Raw genomic sequence first — 27,071 nt, forward strand, 5'->3', positions numbered from 1 at the left:
GAAATAAAATAACACCTCAAAGAATACAAAAACATGAATGAATTAAAGAAGAACAAGAGAAGACACACGCTCGAAGTGAGGGGCGTGTGAGAGAGGAGAGAGAGAGAGGAGAGAGAGAGAGGAGCGGTTTTTCAAACTCCAAAAATGTTGACCTCCTCTTTTTCTGAACTTTTTATACTCTCTAAATTAAACCTAATTCAAAAAGCCACCTAAAATTAGTTTTAGTTCTAACTTCTAAATTCTAAGTCATTTGCAACTAAGTACCAAAATACTTTAGCAAGAGGTGGTTTTCAAAAAATATTTTTAGATTTAACAATAGGGCACGTGAGTTTATGAATATTTAGGGTTTGGGTTCAGTCCAAGATTCAAATTTGAACTCTTGGGTCAGAATTGGATCCAGTCTATCTCGAAAATCGATCCAAAATACTAAAAATGCATTATTTTTCTCATTTTAACTCTAATTCGAGTGAAATTCGAACCAAGATATCTTTATACCTAATTATATCAACACATGAGTTCTAAATATTAAAAACACATGAAAATGCATGAATATTTTACAAAAATGATGTGCATTTCATGCATCATCAAATAACAGAATAACAATATTAAAAAAAGACCAATAGAATAAGTAAGAGACCAACATGTTCATAAATGTATTTTTAACATGCTAAATACTTAAAAATGAAGAATATTATAGTACATGAAAATATAACATCTCATATAGAGATATTCATTTCTATGACTGATATGATTCATTCTTGTGATAAAGGCTAGCATGTGAACCCACAATGTTAATTAAATCAAAATAACAGTAAAAAACCTCGATTATGTACGGTTATGTGTCAATGGATCAAGTAAAAGAGTGTTGGACTTATGGAGCGGGTCCAACTAGAAGTAACTCATGTTGACATGGGGTCCATCAAGGGAAAACATAGGGTCTTCTCTGGAGGCTTTTGAGCTATATAAGGCTTTTGAGTTACAGGCCATTTTATGAGAAATGAATTGTTCTCATAATTGTCCATGAATACTTCTTAATATCCCATGAAATGAAAAGCCTCCTCCCACTTTATAAAGAGATCCATGGTAGCTTAACTAGGACTACCAAGGGTAACATCTCTCTCTCTCTGGGTTCAAGGGTCCTGCTCACCATTTGACCTGATGGCCTAGGCTCATCGAGAGCCCCAATTTGCTGAAGAGAACACCGACCACTCAAGTCTATCGAAGCTTCAATGGGATTGACAATGGCGGCTTCTGGTAAGTAGCGTTCTCCAATGCTTTTGGCCAACAAGGATTCCAATCAACCCAAATTGAGTTGGATATTTTGAAGGATGTGGCTTTAGGTTTCTATAAGACATGAAATTTAGCAAAATAATCAACAAAGAAACAGACTAAGACTGGTCTTAAACTATAAGACATGAAATTGGAATCGGCTCAGAAACAAACAATGCAATCCATGGTAGGAGTGTCTACAATTGATGTCGCCGGTCAGGACTGATGCCAAATGGAGCACTATGACTCAACGAGTTAGCACCACTACATGGTGGTTGTGAGGGTGCTGAGACGAAGGCACCGGATCAAACCCCGCTGGCCACAGTTGTGACCGTAGCTTTCAGAGGTGGGCCACGTAAGGCAGAGTGGTCGAGAGACCTGGGGTTTTCCTCACTTCAGCTAATTAAGGTTCCTCGTCATAAAAAAAAACTATGAGGAGTTCCCTAAAGATACTAGAGGCCATTTCTTTCACACCCCACTTTCATGTGAAACTGATCTTTCAGCTCCCTTTCCTGCCTGGGTTCAAACAAACGCTAGCGGGAAAGAGTCAGTGACGCCCACACAGTTTCCTCCCAAATAAAAGGTTTCCATGGAATCACTTTCAGCCCAAGGAGGCTTTGGGGGGATTCTAGTTTCCTGTGATTCCCCTTTACACTGCGTGAAGCAAACGGCCTTCTATTGAAGTTTGTAAAAGCTGACACCAACACAATTTTTCTCAAAAATTTTTAATCTTTTTATGTACATAAGTAAAATTTGCTTCGTATGCATGCAAAACGGTATTTCTTTAAAAAAAACTCAAGCTAAATTTCATAAAATCATATGCAAAATAGGCTCCCTACATTGAAATGCAATTGACCCGATCTTGATCCGAATCCAAATTAGATCCAACCTAAAATACCAATCTGAATCCCATCGGAATCCAAAACTGATTTGATTAAGTGGATCAGAATATGACCAAATACACACTCAATTCTTGAAGGATCATCAAAATCCAGAAATAGTATGGTAGATTCGGGTCCGATACTGACCTTATCCAATTTAGATTGTACTCCTTCCTTGTAGAAGTGTCCAAACCTTAGGTGACTCATGACTGACTCACAGTCCAAATCAAAGTGCTATCTTTTTCAGGTTCATGGTTTTCTTTTCCCATTTACAGTAACCATAGAAAACTAACCATAAGGGCAAACCAGTCGTTACAAATAAATAGCGAGGGTAGAGAAGAGACAAAAAAATCCATGATTGAGTGGAGTTTGTGATATCGGCAGTTCCCACGTCGTCAGATGAACACCACCATGGTGCCAACAAAGGCCACCAATGTGACACGTGTCTACTAAAATGACCAAACTATCCCCAATCATTCAATATCTGACAGCAACATCTGCCATCCCCAAGGAAATCAAGCTCGAGACCAAGTTACCCCAACTAGGCAATGTTTGGGTCTGTTAGGGACCAAGGGATTCAAAGATCATTGTGGATCCAACTAATGAAAATTTGGATCCAGATTCATCTTTATGAGTTTTAACAAACACAAATGAAGTATGGTATCTTGTTCCATCACTTTTACTGAGAATATTTTAAAGTCTTATTCTAGCACCCCCATGCCACTAATCATTAGGCTAATTGTGTATTAAGAGCCAAAACTAAGTACCGCATGGATTGCCCAAAACAATCAAATGGACTTAAAGCTCCCGTTTTTTATTACTAATCCCTCAAAAACTTAGTTTTTTTAAGATAGGCAAGTTGGGGTTAGTCTGACCCACCATTGGGATTTGAACTTGGAACGTTCACTCAATTTTTTTGGTTAAAAACCTAGCACAGTTAGCAAGAGGAAGAATGATAAACACTTGTGTAAAAATCATATGTTTTGGTTAGTAGGGGTCTGCCTAACCCAGCTTGACTATAAAAAAAAAAAACAAGCTGAGAAGATGAGGGACATTAGGCAAATGGAGAATCAAATCAGAACACAGACCAAGAGTGACAAAGATTGAGAAGCTGAGCAGTTTGAGTGCCAAATGTTATCTATCGGCCAATACGCATCGTATCGGCAGCAAATCGATACATTGCGAGCTTGAATCAGGTATTTTTTAATAAATATAAAAATACTAAAAAATTAAATTCTAAATATTATTTTTATGGTTTTAACATGTGTCATGTAATATTTTTTTATTATTTTTAAGCCGATACAGAATAATTCAATTGAGTATCGGTATAGGTCCGATACAGCTGAATCGGTGGTCAAACGATTCAGGGCCGAAACAGATACCGACAACATTGACTCCCAAGAATGACCCAGAGCATGAACAGGACATGAAGGCTCACTTTGGATCCGGTCAGATTTTGGTGGTCCAAGGTTATTTGTGCCCTTCCTTAAAAAAGGGTATCCAAGAAATGTCTTTAAAAAATAAGCGGCGAATAAGTAATTTCCCGTTCAACAAAAACCCCGCCCTACCTCTCTCTCTGTCTCCGACTGAGAAGGAGTTCGACCAATTGATCGAAGTAAGAAGAAGAAGAAGAAGAAGAAGAAGAAGGGAAGACGTGTTTCAATGGCGTTGAAGTTGCACTATGGAACCAGGTGTGCGTCTAATAAACGCTCTCTCTCACACGTTTTTCCAATGGTTTGGTTCAGTCTCTTGCATTGTTCCGTTTCGATCTTGTGGCAAGAATATGGGATGGAATGGGAATGGTTGTTTTCTTCCTTTCTTGATTCTTCTGTTTGTTTTCTTTCTCGATGACACACCTGAGTAAGTCTGGTGTTTTTCGGAGTTGATTTTGTTCAAAATGTTAGTGAAATTTGATATGTTGAAATTAGGGTTGGAAATGGGAATTTTGCGATGCTAGGAATGATAGAGATGGTTTTTATTGAAGTCTTTGTGATTCATCGTTGGTGAGTTAAGGTGATTGTGGGAGCTTGTGGAGTTATGAGTGTGGCATATGTTCGATGTGAACATGAAAGGGGGATTCGCTTAATTTACTCCCTGTGGGTCAGAGAGAAATGCACTATAAATTGTTCAATTGATGTTTTGTTTGGTCGAAAATGGAAGGGGAAAGGTGTAATGGAGGTTACAAATGTTGTAGTCAGATGGAGCTGGCACATGACGCCGGATTGCAGTTTCAGAATGGCATGTCTTTGCAGAGGAAAAAATGTCAAGGATGTAATTGACCCACTTCAGCCCCAACTTATGGCCTTCAGGATATGATGGGATCGCTTGATCGCTCTTGCTGGTAGCCTAAATCTCTCATGCTTTGGATTATCTTGAAAGCAAGCTTTCTGATAAACATGGTAGAAGGGATAATGTTAATCGATAAACGTACCAATATGTGTAGAAAAGTAATTCTCAATGCGGGCCTTAAAGTTTTTGAATATGGAAAACACAGATTTATATTTGAGAGGTAAAATCTGTCTAATGACAACAGTCATCCATAAAAAACATCATCATCAACAACAACAACAACAACAACAACAACTGCGCCTTCATCCCAAAACAATTGGGGTCGGCGATATGAAAATCATTCTGGGTCTTCCACATGAATCCTTCTCCTCCAATCATTTCTATCCAATGCCATGTCCTCGGTGAAGTTCAAAGCATTCATATCCTTTCGTATCATCTCCATCCATGTCTTCCTAGGCCTACCCCGACCTCTTTTAACTAATATATTTTCCCATTTCTCCATCCTTCTAACTGAAGCATCATTAGGCTTTCGTCGAATATGTCCAAACCACCGTAAACGATTCTCTCTCATCTTATTTTCAATGGGTGCAACGCCTACCTTCTTACGTATCTCCTCGTTCTGAATCTTATCTTTTATTGTATTTCCACATATCCATCTAAGCATACGCATCTCAACTATACTAATTTTTTGAATATGATGTCTCTTGGCAGCCCAACATTCCGTACCATATAATAAAGCATGCCTAATAGTCGTCCTATAAAACTTTCCCTTCAACCGAATGGCATTCTACGATCGCACAACACTCCAGTTGCACTTTTCCATTTCATCCACCCAACCTTTATCCTATGATTTACATCTTCATCAATTTCTCCATACTTTTGAATGATAGATCCCAAATATTTGAAACAATCATCCACCGGTATTTCTTGCTCACCAAGCTTCACTACACTCCCATCACTACTTCGTTGCTTACTAAACTGACATTCCATATATTCTGTCTTACTCTTACACAACTTAAAACCTCTTGCCTCCAATGTTTGTCTCCATAATTCTAACTTAGCATTAACCCCAACTCTAGAATCATCAATCAAAACAATATCATCCACAAACAACATACACCATGATTTGAATTGATCTCGTAAGCTCATCCATCACTATAGAAAATAGGAAAGGGCTTAAAGGAGATCCTTGATGTAACCCAACCATTATAGGAAAATTGGTTGTCACCCCTCCACAAGTGCGGACATTGGTTACTACTCCTTCATAATATCTTTAATTATACTAATGTACTTGAGAGAAACACCTTTCTTCATCATTGTCCACCTGAGAACGTTCCTAGGTACTCTATCGTATGCCTTCTCCAAATCAATAAAAACCATATGCAAATCTTTGTTCCTCTCTCTATTTCTCTCAATAAGTTGTCTAAGAAGATGTATAGCTTCCATAGTTGATCTTCCAAGCATAAAACCAAATTGATTCTCCGATATCATGGCAACCTTCCTCAACCTAGACTCAATCAGCCTCTCCCAAAGTTTCATAGTATGACTCATGAGTTTTATACAACGATAGTTTGTGCAATCTTGTATATCACCCTTATTCTTATATAGAGGCACCAACGTACTCTTCCTCCACTCATTAGGCATCTTATTTGTCCGCCAAATCTTGTTAAAAAGATTTGTCAACCATTCTAAACCTTTCTCTCCCAAGCATTTCCAAGCCTCGATAGGTATACCATCTGGGCCAACTGTCCTTCTTGATTTCATTTTCTTCAAAGCCTTTCTTTCTTTTGAATCTTGCGCATGAAGTCACGATTCATCTCATGCAAAAGAATGAAGAAGTCTCCAAGATCCTGAGCATGACTTCCATTAAATAGCTTATCAAAATAATCTTTCCATATCTCCTTAATCTCGTCATATTTGACTAAAATCCTTTGCGTTTCATCTTTGATACATCTAACCATACCCAGATCCCTCGTTTTCCTATCTCTCATCTTTGCAAGCCTATAAATATCCTTCTCGCCCTCTTTGGTATCCAACTTGTCATAAACCTCTTTATATACCTTATCCCTCGCGTTTCAAACTACTTTTTTAGCTTCCTTCTTTGCTATCATATACTTCTCTAAATTCTCATTATCACGACTCTTACTTAGATTTCTATAACACTCTCTTTTGACCTTAATAGCTAATTTGACATCCTCGTTCCACCATGATGTATCCTTACCTAGCGGTGCACCGCCTTTAGACTCACCCAATACCTCCTTAGCCACCTTTCTCATGCCACCCGCTATCTTATTCCACATTGATTCTGAATCCTCCTCGAGACACCAATCATCTTCCTTAACTATCTGCTCTACAAACATTCCTTGTTTAGCTCCTTTCAGTGCCCACCACTTAATTCTAGGATCTATCATATGTCTATCCCTTTTGCGGTATTGTCTAATTCTAAGATATAAAATTAAGACTCAATGTTGTGTAGCTACACTTTCTCCCGGTATAACCTTTCAATCGATGCAACAACCCTTAACTTACCAGTTAAAGACCCTATATTCCAAGTGGCTAACCTAATTTTATGGTCTTGGACTAACTTCTTTACCCCCACCCGTCCAACAAAGTGAGGGAACCCTTGCCTATTTGACACCACACCCGGGCGCCGATGTGACGCGTCACTTCTGGGCGACGACCTAACAACCCTTGCCCATTTATCACTGCCTCCGGGCCTATAGAGTACAACGCGACGCTCAGTAGGGAACACCCCAACAAAATTCTCATATTGGTTCATATTCATAGGGTATGACTAAGTTTTTATGCTGGCTGTCACTGGCCTAGCGCAACCCTCCTCCTTTATCCGGGCTTGGGACTGGCAGTGTATAACTAAACCGTTATACACAGGCGGAGTTCATCCATAAAAAACATAATGTTGAGATTTGGATAAAGATTCACACTAGGCACCCCCCCACAAGTTTGAGTGTATAAGCTGAAAAGAAATGGAAGTTCTTTCATTTTATTGCATTAAAAGGTAACAAGTGACTCTTAAGGACTTGGCAACTTTCACATGTGTTCCCATAAGAGCTATTTTTTAAGACCGATTGACATATGACAGCTTGAAGACAAAACATTAAGAGACTCATCCCGAAAATGTCTAAGATGATGTCACGACTTATGTAGACCTTTACTTCACCAACGAACCTCAGAAACTAGGATTGGTAATGAGGAATCATGTCCATAGGAAGAATGATCTTCCTTGAACACACTTGCCTCTTTCCTCTAGCAAATATCAGGCTCGTGCAAGGATCTTTAATAAGGATATATGAGGGAGAAATTAGATTCATCAACGAGCTGTGACCCAGAAACGACTTTTTGCTTAATCTGAGGGACCAAGAAGGTACTAGGTAGACTAAAGCAACTAAAAGTTGTGCAAACATGAGCAACACTTATATGAGCTACAGACATATAATTTTGTCACTAGTAAATTTTTTTCCTTTTCTTAGATGTGGAGTTAAATATAAAAACTTATGTGCATCTTGTATGATGCAATTAGGGGATCTAGAATCCACATACTGCCTATTCAGGTTAGAGGAGTGCAGTTGGCAGCATGAGTCGGAGTAACAATAGAAGTAGCATAGAGTGCAGAATTTGAAACGAAACATGATTTTGATGTTGGTCTTCTTCTTTCATTTAAACCTCTAATGTGTAATTTGGGCAATAATTACCCAATCAGTGGCCCTGAATTTCACAGTAGAATAGAATGGAGTTGAACCAAGATTTAGACATTTTCCACAAAAGGCTTCAGAAGCCAATCTGCATGCCTTAGTTGTCAAAACGACACCTAGGCCGCCTAGGAGAGCTAGGCGCAGGTCCACCGCCTAGGCTTATGGGTCTAAGAAGTAGGGCCTTGTGTTTCTAGCTAGACTGTCTAGGCGGCGCCTAGGCCGCAAGGACATGATTATCATTTTTTTTTGTCTCCTTCCTTTCTTTTTCTTCTTCCTCCCACCCCCAAAACTTTCTTTTTTGTTCTCTCCTTTTCTTCTTCTTCTTTTGCTTTTCTTTTTTACCTTTTTATTTTTTTCTTCTTCCTCCTCCTTTCACCACTCCACCCCTTCTTCTTATTTTTCTTCTTCTTCCTTCCCCCCCCCCCCTTTTTTTTTTCTTCTTCTTCCTTCTCTCGCCCCTCCACACTCTTCTTCTTTTTCTTCATTTCCCTTCTTTTTAATTTTTGTTGTTATGCGTGTGTTTTTGACACACATATGCACACACACACATATAATTTGTTTTTTCAGTTATATATATATGAGAATAAAACTGTGAACATTTTATTATGAAATTTTAGTACGATATCAACTGATGATTTTTTTATCTCTTTGAAATACACATCTGAGCATAAAGATGCTTAATCAATTACATGTTCTCTATTAAAAAACAATTATAAACACATCTAACAGTTCAGATTGAGCATAAAACATCTAAAAACTATGATTTTTGGAGGGTCTTAACAGTGACCTAACAAACAGGGGCAAGATAATCCCCATTCTCTCTCTCTATACATATATAGGATGGTGTGCCCCAAGTTTTGGTGTATGTTCTGTAATGAAAGAGATCACTCCAACAAAAGTCACTTATGAACTTGTAAGAACACACTTCAATCAAGCATTACACTTGATTGAATAAGCAAAAACAACCACACAAGGGTCAAGAATGATTGTTATTGAATAAGAAACCTCACTCTAGAGGGGATAATACAACCCAAGGCCTTGAGGCCAATTTATAGAGAAAGAGCCACATGGGAGCAGCCCAATATGGCTGTTGAGCTGCTCCCAAGGGTCATATTTATGACTGTTGGGAGCAGCTCCAACAGCTATATTGGAGCTGCCCCAAAAAACCCAAAAATTGAAAAAGGTAAAAAATACAGAAAATAAAGGTAAAATAAAAAGGAAAAAAAGAAAAAAAATGTTTAACGCCAATTACAGTGAAAAGACTGAAATACCCTTGCTGGGTATTTCGGTTTACAAGCATGTATATACTTGTATATATATATATATATATTTGAATATAAGTATATACTTTAACACTCCTCCTCAAACTCATGGTGGCACAACCGAGAGTTTGCCAAGAAGGAACTAGAATCTGGGAGATGGAAGCGCTTTGTTGAAGAAATCTGCTAGTTGATACTCGGACGGAACGTAGGGCAATGTGATGGTCTTCCTCATAATTTTTTTACGAACGTAGTGGCAATCCATTTTAATATGTTTGGTCCTCTCATGAAATGTATGATTGCTTGTAATGTATACAACGCTCTTGTTGTCACAACATAATTTTGATGGTTCCACAATATGAACTCCCATATCTTCGAGAAGTCTCAACCAAACCAACTCAGATGTGGTTGTTGCCATGACACGATACTCAACTTTCGTGGAAGAGAAAGACATCTTATGCTGCTTTTTGCATCGCCATGAAATCAAAGAATCACCTAAAAAAACACAAAAACCAGTGGTTGAGCGTCTGTCATTTAGATCCCTTCCCCAGTCAGAGTCAGAATATGCAATGACTTCTAAAGCGGAAGAGGATGACAGAAATAATCCATAATTGATTGAATTTTTAATATATCTAATAATTCTCATTACAACACTCATATGTACTGTAGTGAGAGCATGCTGGAACTGACTAACAAAATGAATAACATGAGAAAAATCAGGTCAAGTAATGGATAAATAATACAAGGCTCCAATCATTTGTCTGTATGGAGTAGGATCCTTCAGAGGTTCTCCATCATCTATCTTCATTTTTGCAGTTATAACTTCTGGAGTATTAACTCGTTTATCGTCCGTAAGTCCTGATCCTTTTATGATTTCTGCTGCATACTTTGTCTGAGATAAAAAATAACCACGAGGTGAGTAAGCCACTTCTATTCCAAGAAAATAACGTAAAAAACCAAGATCTGACATTTCAAAATTGTCTTTGAGAACATTTTTTATTTGATTTACTCCCTGTTTGTCACCTTCTGTGATAATTATGTCATTGACGTAAAGTAGTAATATCATTATTCCTGTACTTGAAGACTTAACAAACAATACAGTGTCAGTATCACAAGATTTAAAATTCAGTTTTGTTATCACAGTACTGAATTTATCATACCAAACTTTTGGGGCTTGTTTCAAACCATACAATGCTTTGCGTAATCGAAGAATTTTTCCATGTGCTAAACTTAAGCTTGGTGGATGATCCATATACACTTCCTCATCAAGATCACCATTTAAAAAGCATTTTTCACATCCATTTGAAAAATAAGCCATTTTTTAATTGAGGCTATAGAAATCAGAGTCTTGCGTTAATCCACTCTTGATGATTTTTGGCTTCGTAGTAAGAAGTTGGTTCTATATAGGAATGTATGGTCATAAGACATGATCTGTTCCTTGGCTTAAAGGAGTCATAGGATACAAATCTACTAGAGGCTTTTGAAATTCTTATGGATCTTCTAATACTAGATGGATCCATATCTTGGTTTTGTGAATATCTTTCTAATTCACATGGTGGATGATCTTTTGTACGTCGAGAATAAGTTTGTACATATCATGAGGTACATCTTCATGACTAAAAACTTTATTTTCACTCTTATGCACATCATGAGTACATGTTTCACGTTCATTGATAAGATAAAAAAGGAATGAATAATCACAACTCTCTTTTATTTTTTCTTGGGTAAAACCATTTTCTTTTTTCAAGAAATGTGATATTTCGTGAAACATACAATTTGTTTTTTTCAATGTCATGGCATCTGTATCCTTTTTGGTTTTCGACATAGCCTAAGAAAACACAAGGGATTGCTTTTGGAGAAAGTTTGTCATTTTTATTAGTAAGAATGAAACACTTACATCCAAAGACTCTTAAACATGCTTTAAATAATTTTTCAATTAGAGAAATATTTTAATGGTTTTTGAAGGCATTCTATTTATCAAATAGACTGCTGTAAGGGTGGTTTCAGCCCAAAAACTTTTAGGTACATTTTTTGAGATAATGAGTGTTCTCGTTGTCTCAATGATATGCCTATGTTTTCTTTCAGCTAGACCGTTTTGTTGAGGAGTATATGAACATGATTTTTTATGGATAATTCCATGTAGGCCAAGGTAATTTTCGAATGCTTTTGATACAAACTCTCCTCCGGAGTCAGTTCTAAAGATTTGAATATTGGTTTTAAATTGATCCTTTATATATCGATGAAATTTTTTAAAACAGTCAAATACTTCAGATTTTTGTTTAAGAAAAAATATTTAAGAGTGTCTACTATAGTCATCCACAAATATAACATAATAAGATACACCCCCTTTGGAAAGCATAGGAGCCGGGTCCCCATACGTTCGAATGTACTAACTCAAAAGGATTTTTAGATATGAAATGTCTTGGTCCAAATGATAAGGATTTCATTTTTCCAAGAATGCAATCTTCACGCACAAAATCTTTTCCTTTATAACTTGAGAAAAATGGAAACAACTGTAATTTGGACACGCTAGGTTGTCCTAGTCTTTTGTGACAATTTTCTATATCTTGCTTTTCCACAAAATTACAAAAACAAAGTTTTGATAGCTCAAGATTATCCATTACATAGAGATCTCTTCTATGCCCTCGCCCAATCGGCTTCCCGAACTAGAGATTCTGTATTAAACAATCATTAGATGAAAATAAGACTTTACATCCATGATCCATAATTTGAGAAACTGATAAAAGGTTTAAATTCAATTTTGGTACTATTCGAATATTTGGTATGTGAAAATTTGGTTGATTTTTAAAAATTCCAAGACTTTTGATTTTCAAGGATGTTCCATCTGCAGTTGAAACATAGGAATCTTTTGAGTTAGTATGACATTCAGATAATATGGACTCATTTGGAGTCATATGAAACGAGGCATCGGAGTCAAGTATCCATGAAGTCTTACCAGAGTCCCCGTTTGTAGATACGACCGCTCCTGAGAAATAGGAAGTTTGACCTTTGAGCATTGGTTCTAGTGCCTCCATTAGTTGAGCCAAAGATAGCGAACCGATACATTTGGAGTCGTCATCTTCATGGCCTTCAACCGAAGCATCTCTCTTATCGTCTCTATGATCTTCTTTCTTTCTTTTGGGACAAAAAGGCTTGATGTGTCCCGACTCATAACAATGATAACAAATAATTTTTCATTCTTTTTGTATTCATGGTCACCCCTCTTTTCATTCCTTTCATAGTTGGAATTTCTTCCATTCTCATTTTTTACAAAATGAGGAGGCTTGTAACTTCTAGAATGATTGTCGGGTTTTGACATAGCAAGCACGGATTCTTCATTTTTTGAAGTGGAAGGCTTTTTCAACCTATTTTCCTCCATAGTTAACTCCTCAAGAGTTTCAACTATGGATGGTACACCTCCTCCATGAATGAGGGCCACTTAGTCCCTTCAAATTCAGGTCTACGCCCGTTGATGAATTGATAGAAATGCTCCGTTTTAATTTGATTCTCATGGAGTTCTACATCTTGAGGACAATACCATTTTGGTTCAAAAAGAGTCAATTCATCCCAAATGAGAGAGAGAGAGCATTATAATATTTCTTAATGCTCATCTCTCCTTGGATCATAGTTCTAACTTTATTTTGAACATTACAAATGTGAGCAATATCCTTAAGATTATACATGTCTTTAAGATATTTCCATGTGTTACTAACTACATCAAATTTTGCTAAGCTAGAACATTTGTGAATATCAACACTATTGATGAGCCGTCCAATGATCTTAGAATGACCCATCCTCCATTCTTTCCATTTCTTTTCATAGTCACAAACGGCTCTAGACATTTCTTCTCCTTGGAGAGCCACTTCTTTTCCATTCTCAATCTTGATGAGAATGAGCTTTGGTTCCTTTTCGGACCCATCCACCAAACCCCATAGGCCTCTTTCCCAATTTTTGTGCTTCACTATGGATGCCCACATCACATAGTTGGTATCATTTAGGCGTACGGGAATGAAGACCATTACTTCCCTTTCATGCTCCATTCCAATATAATGAGCGAGAGTAGAGAAGAATGAGAAAAACAAGAAAGAGATAAGAAGGATAATACACAAAAGATGAAGTGGTGCACTTCCCAATGTAGCGATACACGATCCTTTTCTTGGTGTTATCACGATCCTCCTTTAGAGAAGATAACCTTATGCTTCATAAGCACCAAAGCTATGATACCATGTAATGAAAGAGATCACTCCAACAAAAGTCACTTATGAACTTGTAAGAACAGAGTTCAATCTATTAGAATATGTATTAGAATATGGATCGGATATGGATCCAATAGAGAATCCATATCCGATACAGCCTCTTATACATGTATATGTAATATGTTTCTCTTGTAAAAGGTAGTTTTGTCCATGTAATATTGTTTGTAACCCTATTAATGTTAATGAAGGATTAGTGCAGTAGTGTGGCTGCCGATTCCCAACAAGAACCAGAGCTCTCTCTCCCTCTCCTTTCCCCTTCTCGATTTTTGCGGGAGTTCTATCACAATCAAGCATTACACTTGATTGAATAAGCAAAAAGACCTACACAAGGGTCAAGAATGATTGTTATTGAATAAGAAACCTCACTCTAGAGGGGATAATAAAATCCAAGGCCTTGAGGCAAATTTATAAAGAAAGAGCCACATGGGAGCAGCCCAATATTGCTGTTGGGCTGCTCCCAACAGTCATTTATGACTGTTGGGAGCAGCTCCAACAGCTATATTGGAGCTGCCCCAAAAAACCCAAAAATCGAAAAAAGGTAAAAAGGTAAAAAATACAGAAAATAAAGGTAAAATAAAAAGGAAAAAAAAGAAAAACGATGGCTGACGCCAATTACAGCGAAAAGACCAAAATACCCTTTCTGGGTATTTCGGTTTACAAGCATGTATATACTTGTATATATATATTTGAATATAAGTATATACTTTAACATGTTCAATATTATGCAATTTCATGAATTTTGTGACATGTTACACTGAAATACACACTTCATCCATAGTTACAATAATATGTTGCTAAATTTAACTATTTATTGTAACATTTTTGCTTTTCTTGATGTTTTATTTTTTTGGTCCTACCTAGTCCTTTTAGGGTCTTTCGCTGAGGCTTCGACTAGCGCTTTTGACAACTAAGCTGCATGCTGATAAAAGTATTCTGCCACATCTTTCTCTTCCTTGACCTGTCTCTTTTGTGTCCTCACATGGCAAGGCTATTCACATTTCACAAATCATGTGGCTCACTGATAATGCTAGATTTGCTGATTTTAGGTACAATCATCACCTCATACTATAGGAGAAGTGTGATATTTGCGGGAGTTGCTGTCTTGGAGTGCATGCCCTACTACAACATGGAAAGAAAAGAGAGAAGGAGATGCAGGTTGTTCCTCTTGACTGCTATGAGGAGATGCCCTAGGGAGCTTTATATTAGTATATGTTGAGACCACAAAAATGCCCTTACAACATATAACAATCTCAACAATGACCCATATAAGACAATTGACCAAACTGCCCCTGATAATACACTAATAATACAAACATAAGATATCTTTAACACTTCCCCTAAACTGTGCATGGGTTAAAACCATGGACAGTTTGCTTTTAAGCATCTAATGGTGAGACAAAGCTAATGGCTTGGTAAAAAGATCCGCAACTTGATGCTCTGCAGAAATAAATAAAGGCTGAACCTCTTTGTCTTCAACTCTTTCACAAGCAAAATGTTGATCCAATTCAACATGTTTCATCTTTCCATGTTGAACAGGATTGGTAGCAATGGCTATATCCCTACGATTATCACAATATATCAATGGTTGATCCATTGACTCAAAGCAATAAGATGTCTAATCCATAGAATCTCTGTTGTCATTGTTGCCATCGCCCTATACTCAACCTCAATACTCGATCTTGCCACAGTCTTTTGCCTTTTGCTGGACTAATAAACCAAATGTCCCCCCCCCCCCCACACACACAAAAAAAAAAACCATAATGAGTCACCGATCTTTTAGTTGAGGGATTGCCTCTTGCCTGCCCAATTTGCATATGAGTTTGCTACCACTACTAAATTCATTTGAGGAGAGTTATTTAAGGCATTGAAATACACAAGGCCATCACTAATAGTACCTTTATTATATCTAAGAATTCTTTTAACAACATCCATCTGACTACATCTACATCTGGGAGTATGCATAAATTGAGATATCTGAGTGACAGCATAAGCTAGATCTGGACGCGTTAAAGGTACTGAAGTGCACCTACAATACATCTAAATCTCTCTGGGAACTCAAGCAATGCATCACTTTCATCTTCGGCAAACAACCTCGTATTCAGTGTTATAGGAGTTTTTGCTAGTATAACGACCCCAACTCATACCCCTTGAAAATGTGGATTTTTTTTTTACAAATGCAGAAATATTCTCAAAGATCCGAGGCCTTTACAGTTCCACTCCCAATTGGATAACCACACACACCACAATAGAGCTTACACTTATCATCCATACCAAACCAATCTATTATTCATTTATTTGAAAAAAAGAATGTTTAAGCAATAATTGCAAGAGACATATCAGAGTTATTTAAATGACATAAAAGTAAATAACGAAAAACTGAGCCACACTGTCCCTCTGTGAACCGTCCAACAAGAATGTGACACTCGTAACTCTACCAGAAACTAGTCGCTTCACTGATCACCTGCGGCTGCAAAAAACTATAGAAGTAGGGTGTCAGAACTGAAGTCCTGAGCACAGGTACTTCTAATGAAACAAGTGAGTACAACGAATACAAATAAGATTTCATGCAATCATTTAGAGGAAAGCAATTATGAGAACTTCATAATTTCAATTAAGCATTCATGCAAAAGGAATAATTTCTAAGCATGAAGAATCATTAAGCAATAACATGGATCACAATTTAAATAAGCAGGACATTTAGCATGCATTAGAAATTAAACCTCATGCATTCATCATCATGTAACGATTAAGGAAACATGTAAAATATGCATAAAGACCCCTTTATGGGTCCTGGATCCGAAACTTGGATCCCAGGCCCAAATCAAATAATTTACGCATTATAATAAAAAATTTCAAACAAATAACAAAAAAATACGGTTATTACAGTTGGCTTGCATTCAAACATTCCACTGTGCTTCAACAAATCTTGGCATATTTACTTTGTGTGAGGACTAATGAATTAGGTGTTTGATCCATTTGAACACCAATAAAGTACCTGATGATGCCAAGATCCTTCATATGAAATTTATTATGTAGAAAGTTCTTAAGACTTTGAATACGAAAAAGACTACTCCTGGTAAGAATAATATTATCATCATAGACAAGAACCAAAGGTATCCCATAGGCATCAATTAAAGTGTAGTTACACTAGCTACGCACAAACCCAATGGATCTTACCGTTGTACTAAAGGTTTTGAACCATTCCCTAGATGTTTTCTTAAACCCATAAATGGTCTTCTTTAATCTCAAATCGGTTTTCGCAACATCAACTTTTGGATAACCAGGAGGATGCTCCATATATACTTCCTCATGCAAATCACTATGAAGGAAGACATTTTTCACATCCAACTAATACAATTACCAAACAAAAGTGAACCAACGAAAGAACCACTTAATAGTCCCCATTCTAACTACCAGATTGAAGGTCTTATCAAAATCAAGACCATATTCATGGGTATAACCCTTAGCTACTAGTCTAGCTTTGTACCTCTCAATACTTCCATCTAGTTTATACTTGATTTTATAAACCCATCGGCAACCAATAACATTGTTATTCAAGGATCGCTACTTCCCAAGTGTCATACTCATGAAGAGCTAAGATCTCTTCATTCATCACATCAATCCATCGAGAATAACTGTTCGGTCCTCTTTTTTAACTTAGTGAAACAGCAAATAACTGAAAATCAAGAGAAAATGCATCATAACTAATCCATTTGTCTGGTGGGTGACGCGGTCTAGTGGATCTTCTCAACTGCATTTGCTGTCCAGCACTCTCAGTACAAATAGGCTGAAGATTCATGTCCTGTTCTGCACTTGGTACATCTTCTCTCGTTGCCACCTTATGATCATGTGTATGCTGATCTAATTATATACCAGGCTGCACTTTGGAACACCTTGCATACACCAAAGGATACTGCTGCAAACAGGTTGAGGCTGCATCTGCTGATTCAGCAGTAATTGGCACATTTTCACTTTTCATATCACATGCTAAAGCATTCTTTGGCTGTCCTGAAGTATCGGGCTGAATACTGGTACTTTGGTTCTGATCTTCAACAACATCAGATTGGGCATTGGTTCTGATTGGTTGAGAGACGAGATCATCTATTCGAGGATTCTGTTGATGCTGCACCAAATCATCATGAGTCTGATCATTAATAACTGATACACAAGACATTCAAGAAACCAAAATTGCAATGCCCTAATCTACGATGCCATAACTCAATCTCACTAACAGGACGCTCCACTCCGAGCAGAAGCAACAAACAAGGAAAGGAAGGTGATGACATTACTGAACTCGATGACGAAACTTCATTCTCTACATAGAGACCACCACATCTTCTCTCTTCAACAAAAACCCGCTTCATGTGAATGTCCTTCACGAAAACAGAGGACGAAGAAAAGGAGATGTAAGAATTCATTTGATCAGTCAATTGAGAAACCAATATAAGATTACATCTAATTCTATGAGCACGAAGAGTGTTTGACAAGTAAAGGGGTCTAGAACGAGTAGGAACAAGGACTATGCCTATGTGAGTGATGGGGTGGCGTCTACCATATCCAGTAATAATCCTACCCGATCCTTGATAAGGTATGGCATGAACAAGATACCGCATACTTTTAGAAGAAGGAAGCTATTGGCCTCTATTGCCCTGAATTCCATGCATTGGAAGGTTGAGGCTGTTGAGTACTCAACTGGCTGAATGTTGTATTGAGAGCATCATGATCTTGATAAGAAGCCACTGACATAGGATACGATGTATAAGCTGTCCAAGATGTTATAGGAGCTCCTAAAAAGAGAATTTGTGGTCTTGGAGATCCAAAGGAGGACTGGGGCCTTGGAACCCCGTAGGGTACTCCAGAAAGAGCTCGAAATCTAGCTGGAATGGGCACAATAGGAGGGCGATGCGTTGACACATATTGCCAGTAATAATCCAAACTCGTATGACCACACTTTCAACACATCTGACAAGTGATATTATTTGGACGTAGTCCACTTCCAGGAGTAGGCAAGATACTTGCTCCTCCATCAAAAGAGTTGGACTTGCCACGTCGTCTACCTTTGCTTCCACGTCCAGGTCCTGAGGGTGAACCCGCAAACAAAGCTTCATTTTGTGGCTGTTCACCATCTTTCTTCGTTGACAAACTACCAAGATTGAACATGGCTTCATGTTCTAACTGCTTATATATATATTTCTGGACATATGTATCTCATGGGCATTTTGGTCTTTTCACATATAAAATCACAATAAGTGTTTTTTTTTTTTCTTAATTTAATTATTGTAAATATTCCCAGCCTAAGGGGCTTTTTGAGAATAATCTATAGAGTCATTGGACCCTACCCAACAACTATATTTCTAGCTGTTGGGTAGGTCCCAACGGCTCTATAGAGCCCTCTCAAGGTGTATATATAGGTGTGTGCCCCCCACTCTATGTATTCTTCTCTCAAGGGAATTTTCCTAATACAAAATACTTTCTTTATTTGTGTTTCAGCCCTTATGTGGCCTATTTCAATATTCCCTTTGTGTTGGACCCATAAGAGGTCATCTCTAGAGTTGAGTTTTAGCCCATAAGTGGCTCATTAAAGAATCATATTGTTTCATGATTCTAACAACATGGGGCATAACTTATCAAAAGGTGGTCAAGGAGATATTCCCATATACATGGTGATGAACATGTACTCCAGTCCTAATCCCCACAATGTTTGCATACATGTCTCCCCATCTTCAATGGGAGCAACAATGGCAACCAGCTGATCAGTGATAGATTTAACCTTATTGAGGTATCCTATCACATGAGTCTCCCTTGGCAAGTTTCCCGAATTCTCCTTTCAAGTGGTAAATCTTGGGTGTTGATATTTTGCTCAAGCCAACGATGAGAAATTTCCCAAAATTGACGAGCCTGCACACTAGTAGGGATATGCAACAAAATTTCACGGGAAAGAGTAGCCGTAATGTAGGCAACCACGTCTTGATTGTTTCTAGACCATGCACCATAATCAAGATTAAGAACCATAGTATCCTGAGTATGCTGACCATCATTCTTTTCAGAGCGCAATAGGTACTCCGCAGGCACAGTCGTAATCTAGGCAACCACGGCTTAATTGTTTCTAGACCATGCACCATAATCAAGATTAAGAACCATAGTATCCTGAGTATGCTTACCATCCTTCTTTTTAGAGCGCAATAGGTACTCCACAGGCACAGGTTGAGATCTGTCGAGATGCTCCATCGAACCATTACTGTTGATAAACAGAATAATCTATTGGTAACAAGTTGTCTCAAAAGCAGGAAACGAATAAATATGATAGGTAAAGAGAAGAAAAAAGGTATGACTAGATAACCCCCTTTTTTTCTAGGTTACCACCTTTTTTTTATGGTCTTATCCATAAGTACTACAGGGACGTCAGCCACTTAGAAAATCTGCAACAAGGTGATTAAGCACAAGAGCGCAGAGCATAAAAATAAATCATATCTTTTATTGAAGAAAGCTTTAAAACGCTTAAGAATAGAAAGGGGACAACATCCCCTATTTATACACAAAAGAAAACCAAAGGGGAGCTACCCAAGGGTCACATTTGTGACCGTTAGGAAGGATCCCAACAGTTCTATGAAAGGACAATTCTGTCCTTGGTCAAACAAAATAAAGAAAAGAGAAATAAAAAAAAAGAAGAAAATAAACTAAAAAAGAAGAAAATAAAAAGTAAGAAATGCCCCTAGTGGGCTGTGCTAATTACATATGACAAAAATAACAAAAATACCCCTGAGGGTTATATCAATTTACAACTATATATATATATATTAACACTCCCCTCAAACTTAAAGTGAGATCATCGAAAGTTTGTTAAGTAGAAAAATAAAACAAGGAGTAGGAAGGGTTTTGGTGAAGAAGTCAGCAAATAGGTACTCCGATGTGTCATACGACAACTCAATAGTTTTTTTTAAATATTCATCACGAACATAGTGCCAGTCCATCTCAATGTGTTTGGTTCTTTAATGGAAGGTGTGATTGCTTGCTATGTATATTGCACTTTTGTTGTCACATTACATCTTTGAGGATTTGGAGATGGAAACTCCCATGTCTTGGAGAAGAATCCTGAGCCAAATAACCTCCATTGTTGTCGTTGCCATTGCTCGATATTCTTCCTTAGTTGAAGATAACGAGACCTGTTGTTTCTTACACCTCTAAGAAATAAAAAAATTTCTTAAAAAAAACACAAAATCCATTTGTTGAGTTTCTATCATTTGGGTTACCACTCCAATCAACGTTAGTATAAGCAGGTAAAATCTAAAGATGAGGAAGAGGATAAAAAAAACACTTTTGAGATTATGTTTTTAATGTATCACAATCCTCATAATTTCAACCATGTGCACTATGGTAGGAGCATGCTAAAATTGACTTGTTGCATGAATGACATGAGCAATATCAGGTCGGGTGATAGAGAGATAAGTGAGATATCCAATCAATTGGCGATATGGAGCTTGATCTTCAAGCAACGCGCCATCTTCAAGTCTTAATTTTGCGTTTATAGCTTTTGGGGTCTTCACCTTCTTTTCATTTAAAATTCTTGACCTAGCACATATATCAGTAACCCGTTTCATCTGGGAGAAGATATATCCATTAGGAGAGTAGGCAACCTCAATTCCTAAAAAATATCTCAAAAACACCAGGTCAAACATATCAAAAGTTTTCTTTAAACAAATTTAATTTCAATAATTTATTCTTTGTCATTTCTTGTGATGATTATATCAACATATAGAAGAAGAATCACAATTATAGTGCTTGTTTTCTTGACAAAGAGAGCAGTGTCTAACAAGAGATAAATCCCAAATTAATCAAAACATTACTAAATGTATCATACCAAGCCTTGGGGGCTTGTTTAAGACCATACAAGGCCTTTTTAAGTTTTAATTTTTTTTTATAAATTAACCCTTAGAGGGAGGTCTATGTAAACTTCCTCACCAAGTTCTCTATTTAAAAAAATATTTTCAACATTTAATTCGAAAATAGGTCATTTTTTAATAGAGGCAATGGCAATAAGAGTTTGAACACTAGTCATTCTTGCGAAGGGAGCAAGAGTTTCCTCATAATCTATTCTATATGCTTTAGGCATATACTTTGACAACCAATCTTGCTTTATACCTTTCTAATGATCCGTCACTTTTGGTTTTGACTTTAAACACCCATTTACATCCTATAGGTCTCTTGCCTAAAGGAGGATCAACTATTTCTCATATGTTGGCTTTCCTAAAGCATTAAGTTTTATTTTCATTGCTTCATTCCAATAAGGATATTGTTTGGCATCATTATAATGAAATGACTCATAATAAGAGTGAAGAGTTATTAAATATGTTCTGAAGTTTGGAGAAAATGAGGCACATGATACAAACCTATTTGGAGCACTAGAGATTCAATTTGATCTCCTAAGTTGGGATTCTTCTAAGGATATGTGTTGAGAGAACTTGTTAAGAGCACATGGGTGGTTGCCTTCCCCCCATCGAGTATATATTAAGATTGTATATGTATTCGTATGTATATATATATATATGTATGTTCATATGTATTTCGGTCATTTTACTTTGTAATAGTGGTCAGCCCATTAGGGGCTGACTGTGTATTTTTTGTATTTTTATTTTTGCCTTTATGAGCTGGTGTACTTGAAAGGGACAGCTCCAACTAGCTGTTGGAACTGCTCCTAATAGTCACAAATGTGACTGTTGGGAGCCAGCCCAACAACTAGTTAGGCTACCCCATTCTCTCTCTCTCTCGTTATAAATAGGGGTTCTCTCCTTTAACTCTCCATTGTTTTCTCAAGCATTTGTAATACAAAGAGCATTTATTTTTCTCCTCTCTTGACCCTTGTGTGGGTGATGTGCATTGACCCATTAGGGGTCCATTGTGCTGTGGTTGTATTCTTGTAAGCTCATAATAGACACTCAGTTGCTCTTGTTCGTGTTTCATTACATGGTATCAGAGCTTTGATGCTCTTGGATTGTGATTCATTCGGAAGGGCTAAAAGGAAGAGTGTGAGATTGGTGGAGCATCAGTTTGTGGGATCGTTGCATTGGGAAACATACCATCAAAATTTTCTTCAACACCATTCTTGCTATCTTCTCTCCTCTCTTCTCTCTCTATCTGTCTTTATTTCTCATTATTTGTAAGAATGGAGGATAAAAGAAAAGCGGTCTTTCCCATTCCTGTGAGGCTCAACGGTACTAACCATGTGATGTGGCCATTCATAGTAAAACATAAAATATGGAAAAAAAGGTGTATGGGGTTTGGTTGATGGCATCAAAAGAGAGCCTAAACTTATACTCTTCAAGATAGAAAATAAAAAAGAGTTGGCTCTTTAAGGAGAAGAGATGTCAAAGGCCATTACCGAATATGAGAAAAATTGGAAGGAATGGAGGATGGGTCATTTCAAGATAATTGGATGGTTCATCAATAGTGTTGACATGAAAAAATGTTTTAGCTTAGCAAAATTTGATTTTGCTAGTGATGCATGAAAGTATCTTAAATATATGTATAGTCTCTAGGATATAGCTCACATATGCATGTGCAAAATAAGGTGAGAACTATGACCCAAAGATAGATGAACATTAGGGAATATTACAATACCCTCTCTTTTCTTTGAAATGAATTGACCTTTTTAGAGCCAAAGTGACATTGCCTTCAAGATGTAGAACTCCGTGAAAAACAAATTAAAACGAAACATTTCTACCAATTCGTTAATGGGCTTAAACTCGAAATTGAAGGGACCAAATCGGTCCTTCTTCGTAAAGGAGGCGTACCTACCATAGTTGAAACACTAGAAGATTTAACTATGGAGGAAAATAGGTTGAAAAAACCCTCCACTAAAGAGAAAGAATTCGTGCTTGCTGTGTCAAGGCCCAGAAATCACACAAGGGCTTATAAGCCCTTTCACTAATAAGAATGAAAGAAATTCAAATGACTATGGGAGGAGCCAAAACGATAAAAAAAACGACCAAGAATACAAAGAGTCGCAAATTGATATGCTATCATTGCTATGAGCCGGGTCATATCAAGCCTATGTCACAGGGACTCAGCAAACCGGGTGCCACACCCGTGTCGACGTGACGTGATGCGGGTGTGCGTGCGGGTGCGGCACCCATTGCGGTCAACCCGACCCTGTGTGCGGTCAACGCACCCAGGGTCATTTGTGTTTGATTTTTAGACTTTAATTTTTTTTTACGCCCGATGAACTTTACTGTTGAGGGAGGATTAGGGCAATTTTTTTTTGCCCTAATCCTCCCTTCCTCTCCTCCCGACCTCTCCTCCTAAAGCCTTCGTCGAACCCCGACGCCGTCGCCGACCGCTCCGCCTATGCTCTCCTCCTCAGGTATGCTCTCTCCTCTCCGACTCCCTCTGCTCTCCTCTTCGACCCCTCCCCTGCACAAAGAGGGCGCAAGGAGGGGGATCGACCACTCCCTTGCCAATAGGGGGCGCAGGGAGGGGCTCGGCCCCTCCCCTGCACAGAGGGCGCAGGGAGGGGCTCGGCTCCTCCCCTGCACACAGAGAGCGTAGGGAGGGGCTCGGCCCCTCCCCTGCCAACAGGGAGCGCAGGGAGGGGGCTCGACCCCTCTTCTGCACAAAGAGGGCGCAGGGAGGGGGATCGGCCCCTCTTCTGCTAACAGAGAGTGCAGGGAGGGGGCTCGGCTCCTCCCCTGCACAAAGAGGGAGGACAGGGAGGGGGTTCGTCCCCTCCCCTGTCAACAGAGAGTGCAGGGAGGGGGCTCGGCCCGTCCCCTGCCAACAGAGAGTGCAGGGAGGGGGCTCGGCCCCTCCCCCGCACAAAGAGGGAGGACAGGGAGGGGGCTCAGGCCCTCCCCTGCACACAGAGAGTGTAGGGAGGGGATCAACCCCTCCCCTGCCAACAGGGAGCGTAGGGAGGGGGCTCGACCCCTCCCCTGCACACATTATATATATATTTGCCGCACTCCCGCACCCAAGTTTTTTGAAAGTGCCGCACCCGCACCCATGTGACATAATATCAAGCTCTTTTGCCCTAAAAGGAGAGAAGATCAAAGAGATGATAAGGTGGCTTTAGTTGGACTATCTCTTGAAAGAAATGGGGTAGATGACTCCAAAAGCATCAACTCATTATCTTTGGTACAACTCATAAAAGCACTACAACCAATGTTAAAAAATCATGCTTCTTCACTCTCGGGTGCGGCCATATCCATATTACCTCAGTAAGACTTCTTAGATTCTTGATTTCGGTGCTTCTTTTCATATGACTCCTAATGAGTTCATATTATTCGAATGTCATACTAAGCCAAATGATTCTTATGTTTCTACCATTGATGAAACTTCTTTAAAAATCAAAAGTTTTGGGATTTTATAAAAGCATCAAGCATCTTTATACCCAATATTAGAATAGTAGCAAAATTAAATTTAAACCTCCTATATGTTTTCAAAATTATAGATCATAGATGCAAAATTTTGTTTTCACCTAATGATTGTTTGATACAAGATCTCCAGTCCGGAAAGCCGATTGGGTAAGGCTATAGAAGAGGAGATCTCTATGTTATGGACAATCTTGAATTATCAAAACATAGTTTGTGTAATTTTGTGAAAAAGAAAGATATAGAAAATTGGCACAAATGACTAGGACATCTTAGTGTGTCAAAATTGCATTTGTTCTCATTTTGCTCAAATTATAAATAAATGGATTTTGTTTGTGAAGATTGTATCCTTGGTAAAATGAAATCGTTACCTTTTGGGTCTAGTCATTTTATATCAAAGAAACCATTTGCGTTGGTACATTCAGATGTATGAGGACAGACTCCGGTTATATTGAAAGGAGGAATATCTTATTATGCTATTTTTGTGGATGATTATAATAGACACTCTTGGATATATTTTCTTAAATACAAATCCAAGATATTTGATTGTTTCTAAAAATTTCATTATTATACAAAGACTCAATTCAAAACCAATATTAAAATCTTGAGAACCGATTCCTCAGGAGAATTTGTATCAAAGGATTTCAAAAACTATCTTGACTTACATGGGATTATTCACTTAAAGTCATGTCCTTATACTCAACAAAATGGACCTGCCGAAAGAAAACATAAATATATTGTTGAAACTACTAGAACACTTATATAAAAAAATATTTCAAAAATGTTTTGGGCCGAAGCCGTTCTTACGACGATTTATTTGATAAATAGAATGCCATAAAAAACTATTGAAAACATTTTTTCTATTAAAAAATTATTTGAAATATCTTCCGATTACAAAAGGTTAATAGTCTTTGTTTGTAAATGTTTTTTCTTTATCAGCAAAAATGAAAATCTTTTCGCAAAAGCTATTCCTTGTGTTTTTCTAGGCTATGCTGAAAATAAAAAAAGATATAAATGTTATGAAATTAAAAAGAACAAACTATATGTCTCAAGAAATGTCACGTTTCTTGAAAACAAAAATGGATTTGGAAAAGAAAAAATCCAAGAGCATTGTGACTATTTATTTATTTTTAACTTTGCCAATGAGCATGTAAGATGTGATGACATTCATGATGTAAATGAGGTTCTTGATAATAAAGACTAACCTCATAATCAAATTCAAATCTATACTCGACGTACCTAAGACCATCCTCCATGTGCTTTAGTAAGATATTCTCAAAATCATGATTTAGATTCTTCTAGTATTAGAAGATCTATGAGTATTTTAAAGGCTCCTAGTAGATTTATATCCTATGATTCCTTTGAACCTAATTATAGGGCATGTCTAATGGCTATATACTCGTATTTAGAACCATCATCTTATCATGATGCTAAAAATCATCAAGAATAAATTAGAGCAATGAATGATGAATTATAAGCTTTAGAAATGGCAAAAACTTGAGAAATTCAAGCACTACCCAAAGAGAAGAAATCTATAGGATCTGGATGGGTCTATATGATTAAAACTAAAATTAATGGGACATTAGAAAGATATAAAGCTAGACTAATAGCCAAGAGATATAATCAAGAATATGGAATAGAGTATGATGAGACATTTGCCCCAGTCGCTCGCATGATTACTGTAAGAACTCTTGTTTCTATTGTATCTATTAAAAAATGGCCCATTTTTCAAATGAATGTAAAAAATATTTTTTTAAATGATAATCTCAATGAGAAAGTTTACATGGATCCCCCACCAGGATTAAGTTTAGCACATGGAAAAACTCTTTGGTTACGAAAAACTTTATATGACCTAAAACAAGCCCTCAAGGCTTGGTATGATCGATTAAGTAGTATGATGACACAACTTGGTTTTAAATCCTGTTATATAACACTACACAGTTTGTTAAGTCTTCTAATGCCGAAATGATGATATTACTTATCTACGTTGATGATATGATTATCACCGGAGGTAATAAGCAAGAAGTTAGCCATATCAAAGATA

The 27,071-nt window shown here is 37.6% G+C and overlaps 1 protein-coding gene across 3 annotated transcripts in view; it reads left to right on the forward strand.

The window, feature by feature from the left end:
• The first annotated feature begins 3,717 nt into the window (after positions 1-3,717).
• Positions 3,718-27,071, forward strand: part of LOC149817031 (uncharacterized) — a 166,959-nt gene continuing 143,605 nt past the window's right edge. For 2 of the 3 annotated variants that reach the window (XM_089986718.1, XM_089986719.1), the window contains exons 1-2: positions 3,732-3,841; positions 14,711-14,819. In XM_089986718.1, coding sequence (XP_089842844.1) covers positions 3,832-3,841; positions 14,711-14,819 — 119 coding nt within the window. In that variant the 5' untranslated portion in view covers positions 3,732-3,831. Of the gene's footprint in view, positions 3,842-14,710; positions 14,820-27,071 lie in introns of all 3 variants that reach the window. The other variant, XM_089986720.1, reaches the window with a different exon arrangement.

Source organism: Nuphar pumila, chromosome 14 (assembly GCF_984573655.1).
Source record: "Nuphar pumila chromosome 14, dmNupPumi1.hap1.1, whole genome shotgun sequence".
Taxonomy (NCBI): domain Eukaryota; kingdom Viridiplantae; phylum Streptophyta; class Magnoliopsida; order Nymphaeales; family Nymphaeaceae; genus Nuphar; species Nuphar pumila.